We start from the raw sequence: 24,944 nt of genomic DNA on the forward strand, positions 1-24,944 counted from the left end.
GGGGCAGTACTGAGGGAGCGCCGCACTGTCGGAGGGGCAGTACTGAAGGAGAGCCGCACTGTCGGAGGGGCAGTACTGAGGGAGCGCCGCACTGTCAGAGGGGCAGTACTGAGGGAGAGCCGCACTGTCAGAGGGGCAGTAGTGAGTGAGAGCCGCACGGCCAAAGGGGCAGTACTGAGGGAGCACCGCACGGTCGAAGGGGCAGTACTGAGGGAGCACCGCACGGTCGAAGGGGCAGTACTGAGGGAGAGCCGCACTGTCGGAGGGGCAGTACTGAGGGAGCACTGCACTATAGGAGGGGCAGTACTGAGGGAGTGCTGCACTGTCGGAGGTGCCATCTTTCGGATGATATGTAAATCCAAGGCCCCGTCTGCTCTCTCAGGTGGACGTAAAGCATTGCCTATTTCGAAGAGGAGCAGGGGGAGTTCTCCCCGGTGTCCCGGCCATCGTCTATCCCTCAACCAACATCACTAAAAACAGATGACCTGGTGATTATCACATTGCTGTTTGGTGGGACCTTGCTGTGCGCAAATTGGCTGTCGCGTTTCCCTACATTACGACAGTGACAGCACTTCGAAAGAACTTCATCGGCTGTAATGCGCTTTGGGGCGTCCTGAGGTGGTGAAAGTTGCTGTAGAAATGCGAGTCTTTCCAGTTCTTGTTTTCCCATCCCTCAAACACAAATCCCAGCACTCTTCCCGAGCACATCAGGCCTTACCCTTTCCTCAGCTTCTGCCATCATCACGGGAACAAGTAAGAGGGAGCACAGCGGATCCAATCAGTCCCACTCCTGGGCCCAGCCCCCGATCATTCTTAGGCCGCCCCCGAGACCTCGAGACTCTTTTATTTCAGCCTGCCTTCTTTTTCAGTTTGTTTACCGGGATGGTTAAAGGTGTAATTGCTTTTCTACATTGCGCTGTGTTGAAATAATTGCTCCTTTAATTGCAGTAGGGGTGGTGAGTGCTGCGCAATTTCCTGCTGTTGTGATTATTTGGTTGCAAACTATTTGTCCGGGACTTAAAAAGCAAAAAAAAAAGAAAGACTTGCATTTCTATAGCGCCTTTCACGACCACCGGACGTCCCAAGCGCTTTACAGCAAATGAAGTACTTTTTTTTTTGAAGTGTAGTCACTGTTGTAATGTAGGAAACGCAGCAGTCAATTTTGTGTGCAGAAAGCTCCCACAAACAGCAATGTGATAATGACCAGATAATCTGTTTTTTAGTGATGTTGATTGAGAGATAAATATTGGCCCCAGGACACCGGGGAGAACTCCCCTGCCCTTCTTCGTAATAGTGGCCGTGGCATCTTTTAGGTCCACTTGACGACACCCCCGACAGTGCAGCACTCCCTCAGCACTGCACTGGAGTGTCAGCCTAGATTTTTGTGCTCAAGTCTCTGGAGTGGGACTTGAACCCACGACCTTCTGACTCCGAGGCAAGAGTCCTCCCCACTGAGCCACGGCTGACTTGTACAAGCTGTTCTTAGGAACTGCCTTTGATGGAAGTTAGGGTGCCCATTTGTAAAGCTATATTTGTAGCATGTTAGAGAGGGAGGACCCGTTTAATCCATGTCCAATCAAATGCGTGTGCACTGGGAGAAGAATGACACTTTCTGTTCAATGTCAGCGTAGACCATTGGGAGCTTTTGTGCGCACTTGGTCGGTACTGTTAAATCTGTGAATCTTGAGGTATGGTGTCCGTTAGTAAATAGACAGAGACTGCAGAGGAACAATCAACAGGTGTTTACTGGATGAGGGTTGCTCGAAAACTAACAGTACAGATCCCTACTCAGGGTTTATATACAGGTGTGGTCACTGCCGGTACTACAGTATACAGGAGCTGTAAAAGTAATTCTCCCCTTAAAGGTACATACACAACAATTCCTCCCCTTTTAGATTAACAGTACCATAACATTCATTTAACAATTAAATATCAACTAATTACATTTAACACTTTTAACATGCAACATTAACTGAAAATAGTCCATTTATAAATTCAGTCTTTGGGGCGGCTTCCTGATCCTTTCTGGATAGCGCCTTTCCTGAGTGTCTTGCTCTTGGTGCGGAGGCGATTCTGGCCCTCTGTCGTCAGTTGGTTCATCACCAGGTACGCGAGACATGGGGTTGACTCGTTCCTGTGACTCTAGGATCTGGTCGACATGGCGCCTCACAATGTTCTCCCCAAACATCCACTGTGTACATTAGTGGCCCCTGCCGTGTGCATATCGTTCCTGGTTGCTATGGAGAGGAGGGCCACTCCCATGGGTGTAGAGGGGCATGTGGTGGTGCATTTTGGACCTTCTGGCATCCTGAGCAGCTCTTACATAGAAACATAGAAACATAGAAGATAGGAGCAGGAGTAGGCCATTCGGCCCTTCGAGCCTGCTCCGCCATTCAATGTGACCATGGCTGATCATCCAATTCAGTACCCTGTCCCTGCCTTTTCCCCATATCCCTTGATCCCTTTAGCCTCAAGAAATATATCCAACTCTTTCTTGAATATATTTAATGAACTGGCCTCCACCGCCCTCTGTGGCAGAGAATTCCACAGGTTCACCACTCTCTGGGTGAAGAAATTCCTCCTCATTTCAGTCCTAAATGGCTTACCCCTTATCCTTAGACTATGACCCCTGGTTCTGGACTCCCCGACCATCAGAAACATCCTTCCTGCATCTAGTCTGTCCAGACCTGACAGAATTTTATAGGTTTCGATGAGATCCCCTCTCAATCTTCTAAACTCCAGTGAGTATAAGCCCAATCGACACAATCTCTCCTCATACATCATTCCTGCCATCCCAGGTATCAGCCTGGTGAATCTTCGCTGCACTCCCTCCATGGCAAGAACGTCCTTCCTCAGGTAAGGTGACCAGAACTGCACACAATACCCATGGTGCGGTCTCACCAAGGCCCTGTACAACTGTAGCAAGACATCCTTGTTCCTGTACTCGAACCCTCTTGCTACGAAGGCCAACATACCATTTGCCTTCTTAACCGCCTGCTGCACCTGCATGCTTACCTTCAGCGACTGGTGCACAAGGACCCCCAGGTCTCTTTGCACTTCCCCTTCTCCCAATCTATTGCCATTCAAATAATAATCTGCCTTCCTGTTTTTGCCACCAAAGTGGATAACCTCACATTTATCCACATTATAGTGCATTTGCCATGTTTCTGCCCAATCACCCAACCTGTCCAAATCGTACTGGAGTTTCCCGACATCCTCCTCGCAGCTTACCCTCCCGCCCAGCTTTGTGTCGTCTGCAAATTTGGAGATATTACATCCAATTCCCTTGTCCAGATCATTAATATATATTGTGAACAGCTGGGGTCCTAGGACCGATCCTTGCGGTACCCCACTAGTCACTGCCTGCCACTCGGAAAACGACCCGTTTATTCCAACTCTTTGTTTTCTGTCCGCCAACCAGTTCTCTATCCAAGTCAATACCTTGCCCCCAATCCCATGTGCCTTAATTTTGCACACTAATCTCTTGTGTGGGACCTTATCGAAAGCCTTCTGAAAGTCCAAATACACCACATCCACTGGTTCTCCCTTATCTATTTTACCAGTTACATCCTCTTTGTCAGGTCCTCGATTTGCTGATCGATCCCCGGCCACCACACATAAGCCCTAGCAAGGCTTTTCATTTTCACCCCTCCCAGATGGCCTTCGTGAAGCTCATTGAGCACTCTCTCCCTTAACTTGGGTGGAATTACCACTCGGGATCCACACATCAAGGTCCCCTGGCATACTGACAGCTGTTCTCTTCTGGATGAGAATGCTGGCAACAGTGAGTCGCCATGTGTTGGCCATCCCTTCACCGTCAAATCATATACCCAAGACAGTGTCGGGTCATTTCAGGTCTCCTCCTCTATATCTGCGTTAGTTACTGGCAAGCATTCAATTATAGTCGAATAAAATATTTCGACAGGGTCCACTGCTGGCGCTTCCTCCCTTTGTAGCCGTTGTGCAGTCATCACCGGAACGCCCTTCTTTGGATTAAAGATGGAGACAAGTGGTTGGTGGTCAGTCAGCAAGGTGAACTTCTGCCCGTGTAGATAGTGGTTGAACTTTTTCACTCCCCACACTAGGCTGAGGACCTCCTTGTCAATCTGGGCGTAGCTACGCTCGGCTGAGGTTAGTGACCGAGACGCAAAGGCTACTGGCCTCTCCGAGCCGTCCGGGAATTTGTGCGACAGCACCGCTCCAATACCATAGGGTGATGCATCACACGCCAACCGAATTGGTAGTGCTGGATTGAAATGAGCCAACACCTCTTTTGATGTGATCAATTCTTTGCACTTTTGGAAAGCTCGTTTACCTTCGTCATTCCACTTCCATGGTACCCCCGTTTGCAGTAGAGTGTTCAGTGGGTGTAGTACTGCAGACAAATTCGGCAAGAACTTATGGTAGTAGTTCACCAGCCCGAGGAACGACCTCTTCATTACAGGAACGATGGGTGTAGCCCACTCGCTCCAGTCCACTTTGGACAGTACTCCTGAACGTTCCAAACCTTCCAGCTCTGCTTCGACAGCTGGGCGGATCGCATAAGGCACCGGTCTGGCCTTCAAAAACTTTGGGCTCGCATTTTCCTCTATTTTGATTGTCGCTGTTATGCCTTTTTGTGTTCCGAGTCCCTCCTGGCACACTTCTTGTGCGTCGGTTAGCATTTTTGACAGTCGTCCAGGTGTGACGTCGTCATCCTTTTTGGCATCTACCGTCAGTGCTTGTATGGAATGCCAATCTAATGGTATCTTCCGGATCCATTCATGTCCTAGTAGTGGTGGTCCTCCATCTGGCAATACATATATGTCCATTTTTGGTGTTTCCTTGCCGTTGTATATCACGTTCACCCTTATTTTCCCTTTGGGGTAGACTTTTTCCCCCGTGTACGTCTTCAAGACAATCTCTGTATCCCTCAAGGGTATATGTGAGAATAGCCGCTTGTAGTCCCTTCGGTTTATGACTGTTAGGGCTGATCCTGTGTCCAATTCCATTTTCACTTGGACTTCGTCTATCTTGAGCGTGACCCAGATAGTTTGGTGATCGTCCATTTTGGTTACATTATGTAGTTCCAGAGAACCCAGCTCCTTGCTTCCAGAGTCTGTATCACTTTCCTGTTCGTCTGAACTACTCTTCGTCACCTTATGTACCTTTTTGTACTTCTCCTGTGGAGATTTCTTGCTGCTGGTTTTCTTTTCCGACCTGCAGACTCCTGCTCTGTGTCCTACTTTTCCACACTGTCTGCACACTTGGTCCTTGAACCAACAATCCTTATGGTCATGTGTTGTTCTGCCGCAGCGATAGCACTTTACTGTTCCGTATGACATTTCATTTGTGCCATATTCTTGCGGTCTCCGTTGTATCTCTGCAGCGCCCCGTGTGGCTGCTTCGTGAGATACTGCCATACTGAAAGCCTTGTCCAACGTAAGATCCTTTTCTGATAGAAGCCGTTTCTGGGTTCCTTCACTTTGAAGCCCACACACAAACTGGTCCCTTAACTTATCTGCTAGTTCCGTTCCAAACTGGCAGGGTTTTGATAGCTTGCGCAGTTCCGTTAGGTACTCAGCATCAATGGGGCTGTGGTGGAAAGGGTGGACAGCTTTAAGTTCCTCGGAGTCCACATCATGGAAGACCTCTCCTGGTCCCTCAATACCTCCTCTCTGGTGAAGAAGGCCCAGCAGCACCTATATTTCCTAAGGAGGCTGAAGGGATGTAAGTGCACTTCTATGCGTTCTACATATGTCGCCCAATCTTCGACTTCATTGTCGAACGCTGTGACACTGCCACTCTTCTGCATCCCTGGGTGTGGTTAGACTGGCAAAGAAAAATGGCGTCTCTCGTGCTCTCCCTTCTTCTCCGCCGGCTCAAAATGGCATCTCCCGCGCATCCCCTTCTTCTCCGCTGCGGCGCCAAAAGAAAAATGGCGTCTCCCACGCTCTCCCTTCTTCTCCGCTGGGGCTCAGCCTCTGAACAGCGGCTGCGCGCTCTGTGCACTTCTTCTCCGCTGGGGCTCAGCCTCTGAACAGCGGCTGCGCGCTCTGCTCGCCCCTCCCGTGCGCCTCTCTCTCCGACGCCGTTCGGGCCTGAACACCGGTCTTCTCTGCTGGGGCTCAGCCTCTGAACACCGGCTGCGCGCTCTGCTCGCCCCTCCCGTGCGCCTCTCTCTCCGACGCCGTTCGGGCCTGAACACCGGCTGCGCGCTGTGCGCTCCACCCTCTCTCTTACCCCGTCGACGCTGTTTGGCCTTTTTCCCAAGCCCAACTCTCCACAGCCTCCTCTGCGATGTTGAAGTCTTCTCCGGATGGCCGACGCCCGTATTCCTGGAATCGGCCTTCTTCTACAGAGTTGCAGGTAGGTTTGAATCCACTCATCGTCGCCACTGTTAAATCTGTGAATCTTGAGGTATGGTGTCCGTTAGTAAATAGACAGAGACTGCAGAGGAACAATCAACAGGTGTTTACTGGATGAGGGTTGCTCGAAAACTAACAGTACAGATCCCTACTCAGGGTTTATATACAGGTGTGGTCACTGCCGGTACTACAGTATACAGGAGCTGTAAAAGTAGTTCTCCCCTTAAAGGTACATACACTACAGGTACAAGGTCTGTTTCTGAGCCCAGGCTGGCCAAGGTAAGCACCAACCATGAGACTTACACTGTTTTTCCTCCTCAATGTGGTTGGCGGGTTGGCACCTCTCATTGACCCATGCCGTACGGTCACTTTGAAAGCCATCATTTCATTGGGGAAAGGGGCAAGCACTTTGCATTCATTTCGTGGAGTGAGGCGATACTACACTTGCTGGGATTGCTTCAGTGCTGTGTTTGCAGGACGTCATGCAGGCACTAGGTCCTCTGACAGTGTTGGTTGCAGACGGAAGTCCCTTGCACCCTGGGACAGTTCAGTCGAGGTGGCGGGGGGGCAGTTGGGTCTTCAGCCCGGTTTGCCTCAGTTGGTCGAACACTCACCCGAATTAGAAGTTTGTGGGTCAATGCCACAGTCCAGTACTTGATGACACCTCAATGCAATACGATGGTGTGCTGCATTGCCAGATGTGTCATTTGGATAAAACAAGGCCCTCTTTGCTGTTCCAGCAGATCAGGTGGATGCTAAAGATCCCATGGCACTTCTCAAAAGAAGAGCAGGGCGTTCTCCTGGAGTCCTGAACAACGTCATCATAAACAGATTGACAGGCCAGTTATCTCATTCCTGTTTGTGATTCCTTTTCTTTTCATTGGCCAGTTTAGTTGTTTGGAAATGCCAATTATTCCAGATCTGTGTCAGTTTTCCCATCTCTGCTTCTCTCCCATCTTTAAAGTTGTCTGTGAGGATATTGATCGCTGGATTGATATTTGGATTCATATCCCTCTAACTCTTGGGGAGTTTGGGTGTTTGAAGATGAATATCCTACTCAGGTTACATTCTCGGTTTCAACTATTGCTGCTCCATATAATGAAATCTTCGACAGCACCTCCCAAACCCGCGACCTAGAAGGACGAGGGCAGCAGGCGCATGGGAACACCACCACCTGCAAGTTCCCCTCCAAGTCACACACCATCCTGACTTGGAAATATATCGGCCGTTCCTTCATCGTCGCCGGGTCAAAATCCTGGAACTCCCTCCCTAACAGCACTGTGGGAGCACCTTCACCACACGGACTGCAGCGGTTCAAGAAGGCGGCTCACCACCACCTTCTCAAGGGACAACTAGGGATGGGCAATAAATGCTAAAAAAAAAAAAATCGATCCTTGGGGACCATTGTTGCTGGATAAGGTTTTTCATCAGAATTGGTCGGTGCACCCATATTCGACTCAGGTTGTTGAAGAGATCTGCTGAGTGGAGGAAGTGATGCTCCCATTACTGCTTATTCAATCACTGGACAGCACAACCTAGTAGTTTCCAATATAAAAAGAAAGACTTTGCACCTTTCACGACCTCAGGATGACCCAGAGCGCTTTACAGCCAATGAAGTACTTTTTGACATGTAGTCATTGTTGTAACGTAGGGAACGTAGCAGCCAATTTTGCGCACAGCAAGATCCCACTAACAGCAATGACATTGAAACTTATAAAATTCTAACAGGACTAGACAAACTAGATGCAGGAAGGATGTTCCCGATGGCGGGGGAGTCCAGAACCAGGGGTCACAGTCTAAGGATAAGGGGTAAGCCATTTAGGACAGAGATGAGAAGGAATTTCTTCACCCAGAGTGTGGTGAACCTGCGGAATTCTCTACCACAGAAGGCAGTGGAGGCCAATTCATTAAATATATTCAAGAAGGAGTTAGATATATTTCTTAAGGCTAAAGGGATCAAGGGATATGGGGAGAAAGCAGGGACAGGGTACAGTGTAGCCTGGTTCTGCTCCTACTTCTTGTGTTCTAATTCTGTGTTAGATTTCAGGAGATGGTTCTATTCCTGTTCCTGGCTGGGGTGGAGATCGCCTCTTACAGAAGGTAAGTACTGTAGAAAATATAGGGACAGAGTGATCTCCTGGACGAGTTTCGATCGCCTAGATGGGTCGGAGAGGAATTTCCCTGATTTTTTTCTCCCAAATTGGCCATTGGGTTTTTTATCTGGTTTTTCGCCTCTCCCGGGAGATCACATGGGTTCGGGTGGGATGGAGAGTGATAGAAGATTTGAGGTTAGGATTAGAACAGCCATGATCTTATTGAATGGTGGAGCAGGCTCGAGGGGCCGAATGGCCTATTCCTGCTCCTATCTTCTATGTATCTATGTATGTGATAATGACCAGATAATTTGTTTTTGTGATGTTGATTGAGGGATAAATATTGGCCAGGGCACCGGGGAGAACTCCCCTGCTCTTCTTCGAAATAGTGGCCATGGGATCTTTTACGTCCACCTGAGAGGGCAGACGGGGCCTCGATTTAACATCTCATCCAAAAGAGGGCACCTCCGACAGTGCAGCACTCCCTCAGCACTGCACTGGAGTGTCAGCCTAGAGTTTTGGGCTGAAGTCTCTGGGGTGGGACTCTGAACCCACAACGCTCTGACTTCGAGGCTAGAGTGCTGCCCACTGAGCCATGGCCTGACTGCAATATGTTCCGTGTGTGGACCCCTTACATACATGGACACAGTACGAGGGAGTCCTTGCAAATACTGACAGTCTCTCAGGGGCTGCCAACATTTATATAGTGCCTTTAGAAATCATAAAATGATACAGCACAGAGGAAGGCCATTCGGCCCATCGAGCCTGTGCTGGCTCTTTGAAAGAGTTCTCCAATTAGTCCCACTCCCCCTGCTCTTTCCCCACAGCCCTGCAAATTTTTCCTTTTCACATATATATCCAATCCACTTTAGAAAGTTACTATTAAATCTGCTTCCACTGCCCTTTCAGGCAGTGCGTTCCAGATCATAACTCGCGTAAAAAAAATTCTCCTCATAAGAACATAAGAAATAGGAACAGGAGTCGGCCATACAGCCCCTCGAGCCTGCTCCGCCATTCAATAGGATCATGGCTGATCATTGACCTCAGCTCCACTTTCCTGCACTATCCCCATATCCCTTGATTCCCTTAATATTCAAAAATCTATCGATCTCTGTCTTGAATATACTGGACGACTGAGCCTCCACAGCCCTCTGGGGTAGAGAATTCCAAAGATTCACCACCCGCTGAGTGAAGAAATTTCTCCTCATCTCAGTCCCAAATGGCCGACCCCTTATTCTGAGACTGTGACCCCTGGTTCTAGACTCCCCAGCCAGGGGAAACAGCCTCTCTGCATCTACCCTGTCAAGCCCTGTAAGAATTTTTACTCCCCTCTGGTTCTTTTGCCAATTATCTTAAAATGTGTCCTCTGGTTAAACAATGCCTCGATTTCAAAATTCTCATCCTTGTTTTCAAATCCCTCCATGGCCTTGTCCCTTCCTATCTTCAGCCCCACAACCCACCGCGATATCTACACTCCTCTAATTCTGCCCTCTTGAGGATCCGATTATAATCACTCGACCATTGGTGGCCGTGCCTTCTGTTGCCTGGGCCCCAAGCTCTGGAATTCCCTGCCCAAACCTGTCTGCCTCTCTACCTCTCTTTCCTCCGTTAAGATGCTCCTTAAAACCTACCTCTTTGACCAAGCTTTTGATCACCTGCCCTAATTTATCCTTATGTGGATCAGGTCAAATTTTTTGACTTAAAATACTCCTGTGCAGTGCCTTGGGATGCTTTACTACGTTAAAGGCGCTATATAAATACAAGCTGTTGTTGTTGGTTACTGACCCATCCTGCAGGAGAAACAGTTTCTCCCTATCTATTGGTCAAAGCCCCTCATATAGTTGAACACCTCTATTAAATTTCCCTTTAACCTGGTCTGCAATACCAGCTTCGCGAGTCGCTCTGCTGAAGCGTGTAGGGAAATGTAGCAAGATGCTGCACAGAGGTGTGATCAAAAAACAATGGATGCTGAGGCGAAGAAAAGAGATATTAAGAGAAGTAATCAAAAGTTTGGTCTGAGAGATGGGTTTTAAGGATGGTCTTCAAGAAGGAGGTGGTAAGCAGAGGGTTTAAGGAAGGAATTGCAGAACATGAGGCCGAGGCAGCTGAAGGCGGAGCTGCCAGTGGCGAGGTGAAGGGATGTCGGGATGAGTAAGAGTCAGAGGAACTAAAGAGTTTGGAGTAACAGAAAATGCTGGAAACACTCAGCAGGTCAGGCAGCATTGAGGAGAGAGTCAACGTTTCGAGTCGGGGACCCTTCGTCAGAACTGGAAAAGGTTGGAGAGATTTTTAAGCAAGTGTGGGGCAGGGAGGAGGGAAGGAAAGAAAAATGGGAAGGTCTGTGGTAGGATGGAAGGCAGGAGAGTTTGGAGGGCTGTGGGACTGGATGAGGTTGGCGAGATCGGCAGCAGGGCGAGGCCATGAGGAGATTTAAATGCACGGCTAAGAATTTTAAATCTGAGGCGTTGGGGAACGGGAAGACATCGTAGGACGGGAGCGATGGGTGATGTAGAATAGGGTACGGGCAGCAAGAGTTCTGGAATTTGTAAGTTTACAGAAGGTGGAGACCGACCAGGAGAACTTTGAACGTTGGACTAGTCGAGTCAGCAAGTGAAAAAGGCACGGATGAGGATTTCAGCAGCAGAGAGGCTGAGGGAGGGGCGGAGGCAGACAATGTTACGGAGCAGGATGTCGGCATTCTTTCCGCTGGAGAGAAGATGGGATCAGAAGGTTCCACCTGAGACAGTGTCTGCAGAGGGAGTCGGAGGCAAGATTAAATGGGGACTATGGTGAGGGTTCAAGATGATGGTTCCTGTCTTCCCAATGTTTAACTGGAGGAAATTGCAGCGCATCCAGGACTGAATGTAGGACAAGCAGGCTGACAGCACAGAGGCAGGGAGGGATCGAGAGAGGTTGGTGGTGAGATATTGGGCTGGATTTTCTCAATGGAGATGAGTTGGAGGCGGAACTGCTGCTTGTCGTGTCAATGTCCCGCCTCCATCCTCGTCTGGCCAACCAGAGGGATTCTCCCCGACTGACCTTGTTAAGCCCGCCCTGCGGGCTCAGCAGGCCAATTAGGGGGGAAGTCACTGACAGAGCACGTCAACGTCAGACGTCCCATCTGTCAAGACTTCCTGGAAGAAGAAATGTCAGTATTTGACAGCTCTGTGAAGCTGACAAACACTGACATTCTCTGTAGTTTGATGAGTCCTTGTGTTCAGGACTCATCAAACCTTTCAACTTTGTCGATTTCAGATGGCCGTTGAGTCGGAGGATCCAACAGCCAGTCTGTGAAATCGACAACGAGGATGTCGGGTCGCCCGATCCAGAGAGGATGAAGGCTGTAGGAAGAAAGCAAGGTAAGTGAACATTTTTTTACACTTATCACTCACCTCACGTACTTACCACTCCACACTTGCACCCATCGCTCACCTCTACAACTTACTTCCAGGTGCCTCCGACCCCCGCAGATCTCCTCCAAGCCGGCGGGGTTCTCCAAGATCGGGAAGCCTTCACCTGTGAAGGTAAAATAGCACCAATCCTTTTTTCTGCCTGTTAACTACCTGTTTTTAAGTATTTAATGCCTTTCCCGAAGCAGCACATCTTCCCGCCTCCTGGCAAAAGGGCACGGAGGCGGGTTTGCCATCGGCCCCCACTTTCTGCTACTTTACCAGCAGTCCCACCTCCATGCCTGCCTCCTCGGGGCTTTGAAAATCCAGCCCATAGCTGGGGGTCATCAACATACATGTGCAACCTGACCCCATATCTGCAGATGGTGTCAGCAAAAGGCAGCAGATACCATGTTGGAGAGGCAGGGGCCAAGGATAGATCTTCGAGGGACTCGGAATCCTGGCTCATTTCCTTCTTTCCACTAGTTTGATCCCTGGGATGAGAGGGCATAGTGGTTAGCACTGTTGCCTCACAGCGCCAGGGACCCGGGTTCGAATCTGGCCTCGGGTGACTGTCTGTGTGGAGTTTGCACATTCTCCCCGTGTTTGCGTGGGTTTTCTCCGGGTGCTCCGGTTTCCTCCCACAGTCCAAAGATGTGCGGGTTAGGTTGATTGGCTATGATAAATTGACCGTTAGTGTTAGGGGGATTAAATACGTTGGTTTACGGGGATAGGGTGGGATATGTGTTGGTGTAGGGGTTACAGGGATCGGGTGGGATATGTGTCGGTGCAGGCTCGATGGGCCGAAATGGTCTCTATCTGCACTGTGGGGTTTCTGTGATGGTTGCCTGCAGACACTGTCTCAGGCGGAGCCTTCTGATACCATTGAGTAAATTGGGCCGATACTCTCTGAAGTTTAGACAAATGAGAGGTGATCGCATTGAAACAAGATTCTGAGAGGGCTTGACACGTTAGAAGCTAAGAGGTTGTTTCCCCCTGACTGGGGAGTCTAGAACTAGGGAGCAGAGTCTCAGGATAAGGGGTCGGCCATTTAGGACTGAGATGAGGAGAAATTTCTTCCCTCAGAGGGTGGTGAATCTTTGGAATTCTCTGCCCCAGAGGGTTGTGGAGGCTCAGTCGTTGAGTATATTCAAGACTGAAATCGAGAGATTTTTGGACTCTAGGGGAAATCGAGGGATATGGGGATCGGGCGGGAAAATGGAGTTGAGGTTGAAGATCAGCCATGATCTTATTGAATGGCGGAGCAGGCTCGAGGGGCCGAATGGCCGACTCCTGCTCCCAATCTTACGCTCCCATAGCCCAAGGATGCGGAGGACAATTGGCAGCTCTATATCATCAACCTTCAATGATCAGTTCTGGTAACTCTATCACACCAGACGTCCACTGGCGAGGTTTCCCTAACCCTCTCTCAAACCACACCTCTGCAACAACTTCTCACTGGAGACAAAAAAGGAGACGCAGAAAGGAAATTTGTCATTTCAAATTTTATTGTAAAAAGAAACCAAAAAGTGGTTTCCAGGTATTGCAACAGTCAACACTAATCCATCTGCACAGATGACACTGTGTGGTCCAGGAGCATCTGCAACATGAGTAAATCCATGGTCATTCAATGGGTAGATAAATGAAAGAAGGATCACACTTTCCACCAATGCTCTACATTGCCATCAGCCCCTCCTTTCAGGACATACGTTAACTGCTCACAATACAAACCGCGCTTATCCCTGCTCTTGATTACCTCGCAAGAATTTATGAGAGTTGTTTTTTGCATAAACCGGCTAAAATGTGCAATTTGGCTCTGTGCGTTCTTTATCCAACGGGATACGTGGGTTGTTCCGAGCTTGACGTCCAGGAAGCCACCTGCCCTTGGGGAGAGCGAGCAACCCCCCTGGGCTGCCACCCGCTATCTCACGTTGAACCAGTAAAATGTCAGCGCTCGATTGGAGTAAACCAAATCGGAAAGAAAACACTCGCGGCGTCGGACCAGGTATGGGTTGGGGGGGGGGGGGGGGGGAAAAAGAGAGGTGATCTCACTCATACGCCAGCTTCCGCACCCGCCCTCCTCGCCCCTCTCCCTCGGGCTCTCCTTCTCTACAGCAGGTAATCGCAGTTCAAGTGTCCTTTGACCCCTTCTCCCTCTCCAACCAGAGAGACTACGTACAGGGTTTTCACCAGGCTTATTTAACACATCATTACCACTTCAAATCGACAACTTGTGGGCGAATCCAAAACGTGGGGTGATAAAGATAAGGTAGTCACTAATAAATCCAAAAAGGGAATTCAGGAGAAACTTCTTTACCCAGAGAGCGGTGAGAATGTGGAACTTGCTACCACAGGGAGTGGTTGAGGTGAATATTTTAGATGCATTCAAGGGTAAGCTGGATAAACAGACGAGGGAGAAAGGAATAGAAGGATATGTCGATGGGGTGAGATGAGGAAAGACGGGAGGAGGCTGGTGTGGATCATAAACACCGGCACGGACCAGTTGGGCCGAATGGCCTGTTTCTGTGCTGTAAATTCGAACCAAGTGGTGCAAATACATTGATTTAGTGACAGTCACCTCCACTAACTCCCACCAGTTGCTCATACTTCACCCAATACTTATAAAGTATAATTTTCTCACAGCAGATAAAGGTCATGAAGCACCAAAATCCAGAACTCTGCCGCTGGCCGTTTATCAAGTGGACCGACTGAAAATTTCACAAAATCCCGATGGTGACGGCAGGACCGAGCTTGCTGCGCTCAATCTGCTCCACACCCCCACCACGCCAGGAGAATCTGAAACTCTTCTAGTATGTCCCATAATAAAGGCGGAGGTTAAAATCAAAATATTTCAGCTCAAACCTTTCCAAAATTGGTCAACATGTTTTATAAAAACTATATATAAAAAGATAGTCACGAATAAATCCAATAGGGAATTCAGGGGAAACTTCTTTACCCGGAGAGCGATGAGAATGTGGAACTCGCTACCACAGGGAGTGGTTGAGTTGCGGGTGGGGGTGGTGTGGAATAGCATAGATGCATTTATGTGGAAGCTGGATTAGTACACGAGGCAGAAAGGAATAGAAGGATCTGCCGATAGGGCTATATGAAGAGGGGTGGGAGGAGGCTCGCCTGGAGCATAAATACTAACATAGACCAGTTGGGCCGAATGGCCTGTTTCTGTGCTGTAAATGCGATGCAATTCTATATAGTCTTCAGCCCCATCGTCGCTGCCGAGCTAATGTACGGAAATTTAGTGGCAATATGTAATCATCCTTCAGCTTCAGTGGAATTAACTTGCGTTATGGAACTAGAGTGGCGTTGGAACCACCATTTGCATTTGATTGAAATCCATCCAGCATTTGGAGGGATGGGGGTGGGGGTTGGGAAAATAGGGCCCTTAACTGGCCAGGAATATCCCAGTGGCTTGGAGTTGGAGATGGCCATTCTCAAAACGACCAACACTCTAGCCCAAAATGATGGGACGTCAAACTGTTAAGATAGACTAGTTGACACTTAAAAAAAAACTTTAAAAACACATGTTGCATTTTGCGCACTGGCCACACTACCGGCGCCTCAAGTACCAAACGCAAACTAAGGCTACAGTTCATCGTGCATTTTGCGACCCGTGGGCTTCACCAGCCGCCCGATGAAGAGAATGGAACTGGTCTTCTTGTCCTTGACCAGGAAGAAGAAAGGGTGGTCAGCGTAGAAGATCTCAGGATTCTTCATCTCTTCGTGCCGGTAGATGAAGGCGTCAAATGGGTTGCCGTCGGTGCTCCACTCCAGGGCGGCAGCATGGAGAACGTTGGCCAGGTAGAGGCCCTTCTTACCGGAGATTTTGGACAAGTCGGCTTTGTTTTTGTCAACAGCTGTGGTCAATCCGATGCTGGCCAGATGTTTCTATGTTCAAAATTAAAAACAGGTCATGTCTGGTGCAGGAACATCTCAAGGAGTGGGAGGAGGCCATTCAGCCCCTCGAGTCTGCTCCAACACTCAATTAGATCATGGCTGATCTGTACCTCAACTCCATTTGTTCCTTATCCCTGGACACCCTTACCTGACAAAAATCTACTGATCTCAGTCTTGAAAGCTCCAATTGACACCCCAGTATCCACAGCCTTTTAAAGGGGTACGGGGGAAGAGTTCCAGATTTACACTACCCTTCGCTCCTGAACTGCCGAGCTCCAATTTTAATTTTGTTCTCGATTCCCCCACCAGAGGAAACAGTTTCTCTCCATCTACCCGAGCGAATCCTTTTAACATTTTAAACCCCTCGATCAGATCAACCCTCAATCTTCTATACTCAAGGGAATACAAGCCATGTTTAGGTAACCGGCCCTCATAATTTAACTCTTAAACAGGAGAAACCTCTTCAGTGTATTCTTACAACAGGATAACGTGATAGATCAATAATTATCGACAAAGGAAGAACATGTATTTATATAGACGAGAGAAAGACTTGCATTTCTATAGCACCTTTCACGACCACCGGACGTCCCAAAGCGCTTTACAGCCAATGAAGTACTTTTTTTTTGAAGTGGAGTCACTGTTGTAATGTAGGAAACGCGGCAGCCAATTTGCACACAGCAAGCTCCCACAAACAGCAATGCGATAATGACCAGACCATGTTTTTCAGTGATGTTGTTTGAGGGATAACTATTGGTCAGGACACCGGGGAGAACTCCCCTGCTCTTCTTCGAAATAGTGCCATGGGATCTTTTCCGTCCACCTGAGAAAGCAGACAGGGTCTCGGTTTAACGTCACAGAGCTGCACCTAGCCACTCTGTTGACTTAAACCATTAGTAATTGCACAATGTGAAGCACTTTTGAGAGACATGATTTTGAGCACAAAAATCTAGACTGACGCTCCCAGTGCAGTACTGAGGGAGTGCTGCATTGTCGGAGGTGCCGTCTTTTGGATGAGACGTTGAACCGAGGCTCCGTCTGCTCTCTCAGGTGGATGTAAAAGATCCCATGGTACTATTTTGAAGAGGAGTAGGGGAGTTATCTCCGGTGTCCTGGGACCAATATTTATCCCTCAATCAACATCAATAAAACAGATTATCTGGTCATTATCACATTGCTGTTTGTGGGAGCTTGCTGTGAGCAAATTGGCTGCCACATTTAAAAACATAGAAGATAGGAGCAGGAGTAGGCCATTCGGCCCTTCGAGCCTGCTCCGCCATTCAATGAGATCATGGCTGATCATCCAAATTCAGTACCCTGTCCCTGCCTTCTCCCCATACCCCTTTAGCCTTAAGAAATATATCCAACTCTTTCTTGAATATATTTAATGAACTGGCCTCCACCGCCCTCTGTGGCAGAGAATTCCACAGGTTCACCACTCTCTGGGTGAAGAAATTCCTCCTCATCTGTGTCCTAAATGGCTTACCCCTTATCCTTAGACTATGACCCTTGGTTCTGGACTCCCCGGCCATCAGAAACATCCTTCCTGCATCTAGTCTGTTCAGGCCTGACAGAGTTTTATACGTTTCGATGAGATCCCCTCTCAATCTTCTAAACTCCAGTGAGTATAAGCCCAATCGACACAATCTCTCCTCCTACGTCATTCCTGCCATCCCAGGTATCAGTCTGGTGAATCTTCGCTGCACTCCCTCCATGGCAAGAACATCCTTCCTCAGATAAGGTGACCAAAACTGCACACAATACTCAAGGTGTGGTCTCACCAAGGCCCTGTACAACTGCAGCAAGACATCCTTGTCCCTGTACTCGAACCCTCTTGCTACGAAGGCCAACATACCATTTGCCTTCTTAACCGCCTGCTGCACCTGCATGCTTACCTTCAGCGACTGGTGCACAAGAACACCCAGGTCTCTTTGCACTTCCCCTTCTCCCAATCTATTGCCATTCAAATAATAATCTGCCTTCCTGTTTTTGCCACCAAAGTGGATAACCTCACATTTATCCACATTGTAGTGCATTTGCCATCTGCCCAATCACCCAATCTGTCCAAATCGTACTGGAGTTTCACGACATCCTCCTCACAGCTTACCCTCCCACCCAGCTTTGTGTCGTCTGCAAATTTGGAGATATTACATCCAATTCCCTCGTCCAGATCATTAATATATATTGTGAACAGCTGGGGTCCTAGGACCGATCCTTGCGGTACCCCACTAGTCACTGCCTGCCACTCGGAAAACGACCCGTTTATTCCAACTCTTTGCTTTCTGTCCGCCAACCAGTTCTCTATCCAAGTCAATACCTTGCCCCCAATCCCATGTGCCTTAATTTTGCACGCTAATCTCTTATGCGGGCCCTTATCGAAAGCCTTCTGAAAGTCCAAATACACCACATCCACTGGTTCTCCCTTATCTATTTTACCAGTTACATCCTCAAAAAATTCCAGTAGATTAGTCAAGCATGATTTACCTTTTGTAAATCCATGTTGACTTTGTCCGATCCTGTCACTGCTTACCAAGTGCTCTGCTATTACATCTTTTATAATAGACTCTAGCATTTTCCCCACTACCGATGTCAGGCTTACCGGTCTATAATTCCCTGCTTTTTCTCTACCACCTTTTTTGAATAGTGGGGTAACATTAGCTACCCTCTGTTGTGTATGTAACCGTTTACCTTTAAGGGAACTATAGAATGTAACCGTTCGCCTTTAAGAGCACTACTTTAGGGTGGCACTATCTATTGGCTCATGTATACTGTAATACCGATAGTGACCACACCAGTATATAAGGGTTGTGATACGTTAACTAGGGCAGAATCGCCCGAGCCTCTGAATAGTAAAGACGTGTTTTATTTTGTTAACAGTGGAGTCTGTGATTATTTATAATACAACCCACAGACTTAACACCCTCCAATCCATGGGTACTGTTCCAGAGTCTATCGAGTTCTGGAAGATGACCAGCAATGCATCTACTATTTCTAGGGCCACTTCCTTAAGTACCCTGGGATGTAGATTATCAGGCCCTGGGGATTTATCGGCCTTCAGTCCCATCAATTTTCCTAACACCATTTCCCTACAAATACTGATTTCTTTCAGTTCAACCCTTTCATCAGGCCCTATGTTCCCCGGCATCTCTGGGAGGTTATTTGTGTCCTCCTTTGTGAAGACAGAACCAAAGTATGTATTTAGTTGTTCTGCCATTTGTTTGTTTCCCATTATAAATTCCCCTGATTCTGACTGCAAGGGACCTACGCTTGACTTCACCAATCTTTTTCTCTTCACATATCTATATAAAAGCTTTGAGTCAGTTTTATACTCTCCCTGGACAGCGCCACCCACAGGCTGCTCTGTTGATTCATGTCAACTTGCATTTCTATAGCGCCTTTCATGACCACCGGACGTCCCGAAGCGCTTTACAGCCAATGAAGTACTTTTTGAAGTGTACTCCCTGTTGTAATGCCCCACCACCTTCTCAGGGCAACTAGGGATGGGCAATAAATGTCGGGCTTGCCAGCGTCACCCATATGCCGAGAACAAATTTTTCATTACAACAGTGACGACACTTCAAAAAGTACTTCATTGGCTGTAAAGCGCTTCGGGACGTCCGGTGGTCATGAAAGGCGCTATAGAAATGCAAGTTGACATGAATCAACAGAGCAGCCTGTGGGTGGCGCTGTCCAGGGAGAGTATAAATACTCGGGCACGGGCCCAGCTTGCGCAGGACATTCTTAACAGGAACTAGTGAAGGACACAACTAGACCTCCATGTTGTAAAACAGTTGATTAAAGCTTAGACCAAGTGCCTAGTAGTTTTCTTACGTCATAAGTCTTTCTTTTTCCAGAGTTCCCTACCCAACCTCCACCACGGGAGGACCATCAGCACACGGACTGCAGCGGTTCAAGGCGGCGGCGCCCCACCACCTTCTCACGGCAACTAGGGATGGGCAATAAATGCCGACCTTGCCAGCATCACCCATATGCCGAGAACAAATTTTTCAAAAATGTGGCAGTCATTTTTGTGCACAGCAAGGCCCCACAAACAGCAATGAAATGAGTGACCAGTTAATCTGTTTTGCTTCACCCTCAACCAACATAACTAAAACAAAATTATCTGGTCATTGCTGTGCGCAAATTGCCTGCCGTGTTTCCCTACGTTACAACGTGACTTCACTTCAGAAGTGCCTCATTGGCGTCCTGCGGTTGTGACAGTTCGGCACTATATGGAAGTTCTTTCTTTCTTGGTATTAGTAGTGTGAAAGCAATGGAATGGTCTGGGATAATATGGAGTAACAGGCTGTGCCACACAATACCTTTGGTGATGGGTGGGCAGCTGTAGTTATGCAAGTTGATACCAGGGACTGCCCACCAAATCATCACTGGAGATTGAAACCGAGCAAAAATGAGGTACTTATATTAAAAGGCCTCTTGGCTAAAGTGAAGTCTGGCATGGATAACATAGGAACAAGAGTAAGCCAGTCAGCCTCTCAAGCCTGTTCCGCCATTCAATTAGATCTGTATCTCAATTCCATCAACCCGCCTTGGTTCCATATCCTTTATACCCTCGACTAACAAAAACCTATCAATCTCAGTATTGAAATTTTCAATTGACCCCCAGCCTCAACAGCTTTCTGGGGGAGGGAGTTCCAGATTTCCACCACCCTTTGTGTGAAGAAGTGCTTCCTGACATCACCCCTGAACGGCCTGGCTCTAATTTTAAGGTTCTGCCCCCTTGTTCTGGACTCCCCCCACCAGAGGAAATAGTTTCTCTCTCTCTACCCGATCAACTCCTTTAATCATCTTAAACACCTCGATCAGATCACCCCTTAATCTTCTAAACTCGTGGGAATACAAACCCAGTCTGTGCAACCTGTTCTCATAATTAACCCTTTTGGCCCCCGGTGTCAGTCTGGTGAATCTGGTAAGAGGATGGGAAGCAGGTTAACGAACTCTCAACAAATAACAATGGCAACACACAGAGTGCAGGGGGAGGAGGAGGAGGGGCGGGGGGGGGAATAAGCACCCAGCCTTGGCCAGTAAGGATGAACTACTGCTGGAGACCAACACTGGGCCCCAGATCCCATCCCAACAAGGCCACATCCAATTGCCCCCTGGGCCACTTTGTAAGGAAGCATTTACAGGAAACTCTTGATTTACCAGCACCTAAATAACCGGAAACCTCTGTTAACCGGCAAAATTCAGGAGTAGGTTCAGGTAAGTTTTACTTCATATTAGTGGCCGTTCCTGGATCTGTCGCCGTGTAACCGGGGTTCCTGCACCTGTTGCTATGCAACAGGGACGCTTGGTCTGTGGCCGGGGTTCCTGCACCTGTTGCTATGCAACAGGGACGCCTGGATCCGTGGCCGTGTACGGGGCTCTCGTACCTTTTACTATACCTCTCTGTAATCTGGACCTTTTGATGGACCAGCGCCACGCCGGTCCCGTCGGTGCTGGATAAAAAAAAGAGTTTCCGGTAATTACAGCCATTAGGAAGCCAAACCAATCTGAATCCAATGTTGTAGCTTTGGCTCGGTGGGTAGCACACTTCTCCTCTGGGTCAGGCAGTTATGGGTTTCACAGTCCCACTCCAGAGACTTGAGCCCATAATCCTGGCTGACACTTCCACTGCAGTACTTGGGGAGTGCTGCACTGTCAAATGGTGCTGTTGCTTGGATAAGATGTTAAACCGAGGCCCATCTTCTCTCTCAGGTGAATGTATGAAGATCCTGTGGTACTATTTCAATGAACAGCAATGGAGTTCTACCAAGCATTGTGGCCAATATTTATCCCTCAAACAACATCCCTAAAAAAACAGGTGATCTGGTCAATATCATCGTGCTGTTTGTGGGATCTTGCTGTGTGCAAATTGGCTGCCGCATTTCCCCACATTACAACTGGGAATGCACTTCAAAAAGGTACTTAACTGGTGTTTTGGGACATCCTGGGGTGCTATATAAATGCAAATTCTTTCTAGTCTTATTCTTTCTTTCTGCTCCACCCTCCCACACTAATAATCTGAACTCCTGGGGGAACATTCAACAGGACTGGAGAACGCCCTTTCCATCCTTCATTTCAGTCCTAAAGTTGACATAGAAACATAGAAGATAGGAGCAGGAGTAGGCCATTCGGCCCCTCGAGCCTGCTCCGCCATTCAATGAGATCATGGCTGATCATCCAAATTCAGTACCCTGTCCCTGCCTTCTCCCCATATCCCTTGATCCCTTTAGCATTAAGAAATATATCCAACTCTTTCTTGAATATATTTAATGAATTGGCCTCCACTGCCTTCTGTGGTAGAGAATTCCACAGGTTCACCACTCTCTGGGTGAAGAAATTCCTCCTCATCTCAGTCCTAAATGGCCTACCCCTTATCCTTAGACTGTGACCCCTGGTTCTGGACTCCCCGGCCATCGGGAACATCCTTCCTGCATCTAGTCTGTCTAGTCCTGTTAGAATTTTATAAGTTTCAATGAGTTCTTACCCTGCTACAGCCCCAACATGTTAACCCAAGGCCCCACCTGCCTGTTCAGGTGGACATAGAAGATCTCATTTCAAACAGGAGCGGGCGAGTTCTCCTGGTGCCCTGGCTCAACCTTTATCCCTCAGAACAACACCACTGAAAACAGAGGAGCTGTTTATGGGACCTTGATGGGGGCGCGTTACGATGAGGTTTGTGGGAGCTTGCTGTGCGCAAAATTGGCTGCTGCCTTTCCGTAAATTACAACAGTGACTACCCTTCAAAAGCAGTTCATTGGCTGTAAAGTGCTTTGGGACGTCCTGCGATTGCGAAAGGCGCTGTAGAAATGCAAGTTCGTTCTTTCTAGTCCGAAGCTCACCTGTAGCTGGTGGCTAACCCCCAAGTTGACCTTTGGCAAGGAGATGGCCACCGGCCGCTTCTGCAGCTTGCCCATCCAGGTGTTGATCTGTTCCTTGGTCAGCGCTTTCTCGATTCTGTCCAGAGGCTCCATGTGGTACGGCATGATGAAGACCATGCTGGATAGCTGGTGGGCCAGGGGCACCTCCAGCACGTTCACCTGGTTGCTTTCATCCTTGTAGAAGTTATAGAAACCTAAAGCAGAGAAAAAGAGACAATTAATAGAGGCGTTCAAAATCATGAAGGGTTTTGACAGAGTAAATACGGAGAAACTGTTTCCAGTGGCAGGAGGGTCGGTCACCAGAGGACACAGATTGAAGGTCATAGGCTGAAGAACCAGAGGGGAGATGAGGAGAATTGTTTTTACGCAGCAAGTTGTTGTGATCTGGAATGCGCTGCCTGAAGGGGCGGTGGAAGCAGATTCAATAGTAACTTTCAAGAGAATTGACTGGAATGGGAAAAATTCTCAGGGCTATGGGGAAATAGAGGGAGTGGGACTAACTGGAGGGCTCTTTCAAGGATCCGGCATGGGCACAATGTGGCCCAATGTCCTCCTGCTGTGCTGTAAGATTCTAGGTGAATTTTCTCCAATTAAGTATTGGGAAGACCGAAGCCATTGTTTTCGGTCCCCGTCACAAACTCCGTTCCCCAGCCACTGACTCCACCCCTCTCCTTAACATCTGTCTGAGGCTGAACCACACGGTTCGCAACCTTGGTGTCATATTTGACCCTGAAATGAGCTTCCAACCACATATCCGCGGCATAACAAAGACCGCCTATTTCCACCTCTAACATCGCCCGTCTCCGCCCTTGCCTCAGCTCATCCGCTGCTGAAACCCTCATCCATGCCTTTGTTACCTCTAGACTTGACTATTCCAACGCACTCCTGGCTGGCCTCCCACATTCCACCCTACGTAAACTTGAGGTGATCCAAAACTCGGCTGCCCCGTGTCCTAACCCGCACCAAGTCCCGTTCGCCCATCACCCCCTGTGCTCGCTGACCTACATTGGCTCCTGATTAAGCAGTGCCTCGATTTCAAAATTCTCATCCTGGCTTTCAAATCCCTCCATGGCCTCGCCCCTTCCTATCTCTAATCTCCTTCAACCCCCCCCCTCCGAGATATCTGCACTCCTCTAATTCTGCCCTCTTGAGCATCCCTGATTATAACTCAACCTTTGGCGGCCGTGTCTTCTGTTGCCTAGGCCCTAAGCTCTGGAATTCCCTCCCTAAACCTCTCCGCCTCACTAAGTCTCTCTCCTCAAGATGCTCCTTAAAACCTACCTCTTCGACCAAGCTTTTAGTCACCTGCCCTAATTTCTCCTTCTGTGGCTCGGTGTCAAATTGTGACAAAGTTCCTGTGAAGCGTCTTGTGACGTTAAAGGTGCTGTATAAATACAAGTTGTTGTTGTAGGCGTGTTACGAAGAAGGCAAAGAGTCCTGATTCCGTCACCATTCCAGCTCCCCACCCAGCCTCCCGTCATCTGCAGGACTGTCAGTTAGGTTGAATTCTCCCAGCTCACACTCACCCCACTGGACAGCCACACAGTGAAGGGATTCCAAATCAGTCCTACTTCCTGCTGGATGGTGTGTGGAGACTCAGGGTGAATTGACATTTTGCACCATTCAGAGAGACAACTTTTAAAAAAGGTTAAACGAAGAGCAGATATTCGCTGCTCACGATGCGGTCTCCTCTACATTGGGGAGACCAAACGCGGATTGGGCGACCGCTTTGCGGAACACCTCCGTTCAGTCCGTAAGGGTGACCCTGAGCTTCCGGTCGCCTGTCACTTTAATTCGCTGCTCCACTCCCACTCTGATCTCTCTGTCCTCGGCCTCTTACACTGTTCCAATGAAGCTCAATGTAAGCTCGAGGAACAGCACCTCATCTTTCAATTAGGCACTTTACAGCCTTCTGGACTCAACACGGAGTTCAACAATTTCAGATAATTATCCCTGCCCCATTTTTCATGCAGTATGATTTTTGCCATTCCCATTTGCAACATTAACATTTTATCTTTCCTGCCTCTTACAAAAACACAGTATATTCTTTCAATTCCTTCCTCTCCTCCTAAACCCCACCGCCCCCTGTCTCTGCACCGGTTACATCTCCAGCTTTTTCCAGTTCTGATGAAGGGTCCCAGACCTGAAACGTTAACCCGGTTTCTCTCTCCACGGATGCTGCCTGGCCTGCTGAGTATTTCCAGCATTTTCTGTTGTTATAGCAGATACTCCATGGTGAATGGGCACGGCCCCATTCCATACATAGCTTCTGCTGGAGACATCAATTGTTCATGGGACTCATCAACATCAACTTGTATTTAT

At 48.5% G+C, this 24,944-nt stretch overlaps 1 protein-coding gene across 6 annotated transcripts in view; it reads right to left on the bottom strand.

Moving 5' to 3' along the window:
* Positions 1 to 13,319: 13,319 nt before the first annotated feature.
* The window catches only part of serpinh1b (serpin peptidase inhibitor, clade H (heat shock protein 47), member 1b), a 36,893-nt gene continuing 25,268 nt past the window's right edge, over positions 13,320 to 24,944 (bottom strand). For all 6 annotated transcript variants that reach the window (XM_085999715.1, XM_085999713.1, XM_085999712.1 and 3 more), the window contains 2 exons: positions 22,584 to 22,816; positions 13,320 to 15,732 (listed from right to left, as the gene is read on the bottom strand). In XM_085999715.1, coding sequence (XP_085855841.1) covers positions 15,430 to 15,732; positions 22,584 to 22,816 — 536 coding nt within the window. In that variant the 3' untranslated portion in view covers positions 13,320 to 15,429. The remainder of the gene's footprint in view (positions 15,733 to 22,583; positions 22,817 to 24,944) is intronic.

The sequence above is a fragment of the Somniosus microcephalus genome, chromosome 10, assembly GCF_052327205.1.
Source record: "Somniosus microcephalus isolate GS21.2 chromosome 10, FLI_Smic_1.0, whole genome shotgun sequence".
NCBI classification, from domain to species: domain Eukaryota; kingdom Metazoa; phylum Chordata; class Chondrichthyes; order Squaliformes; family Somniosidae; genus Somniosus; species Somniosus microcephalus.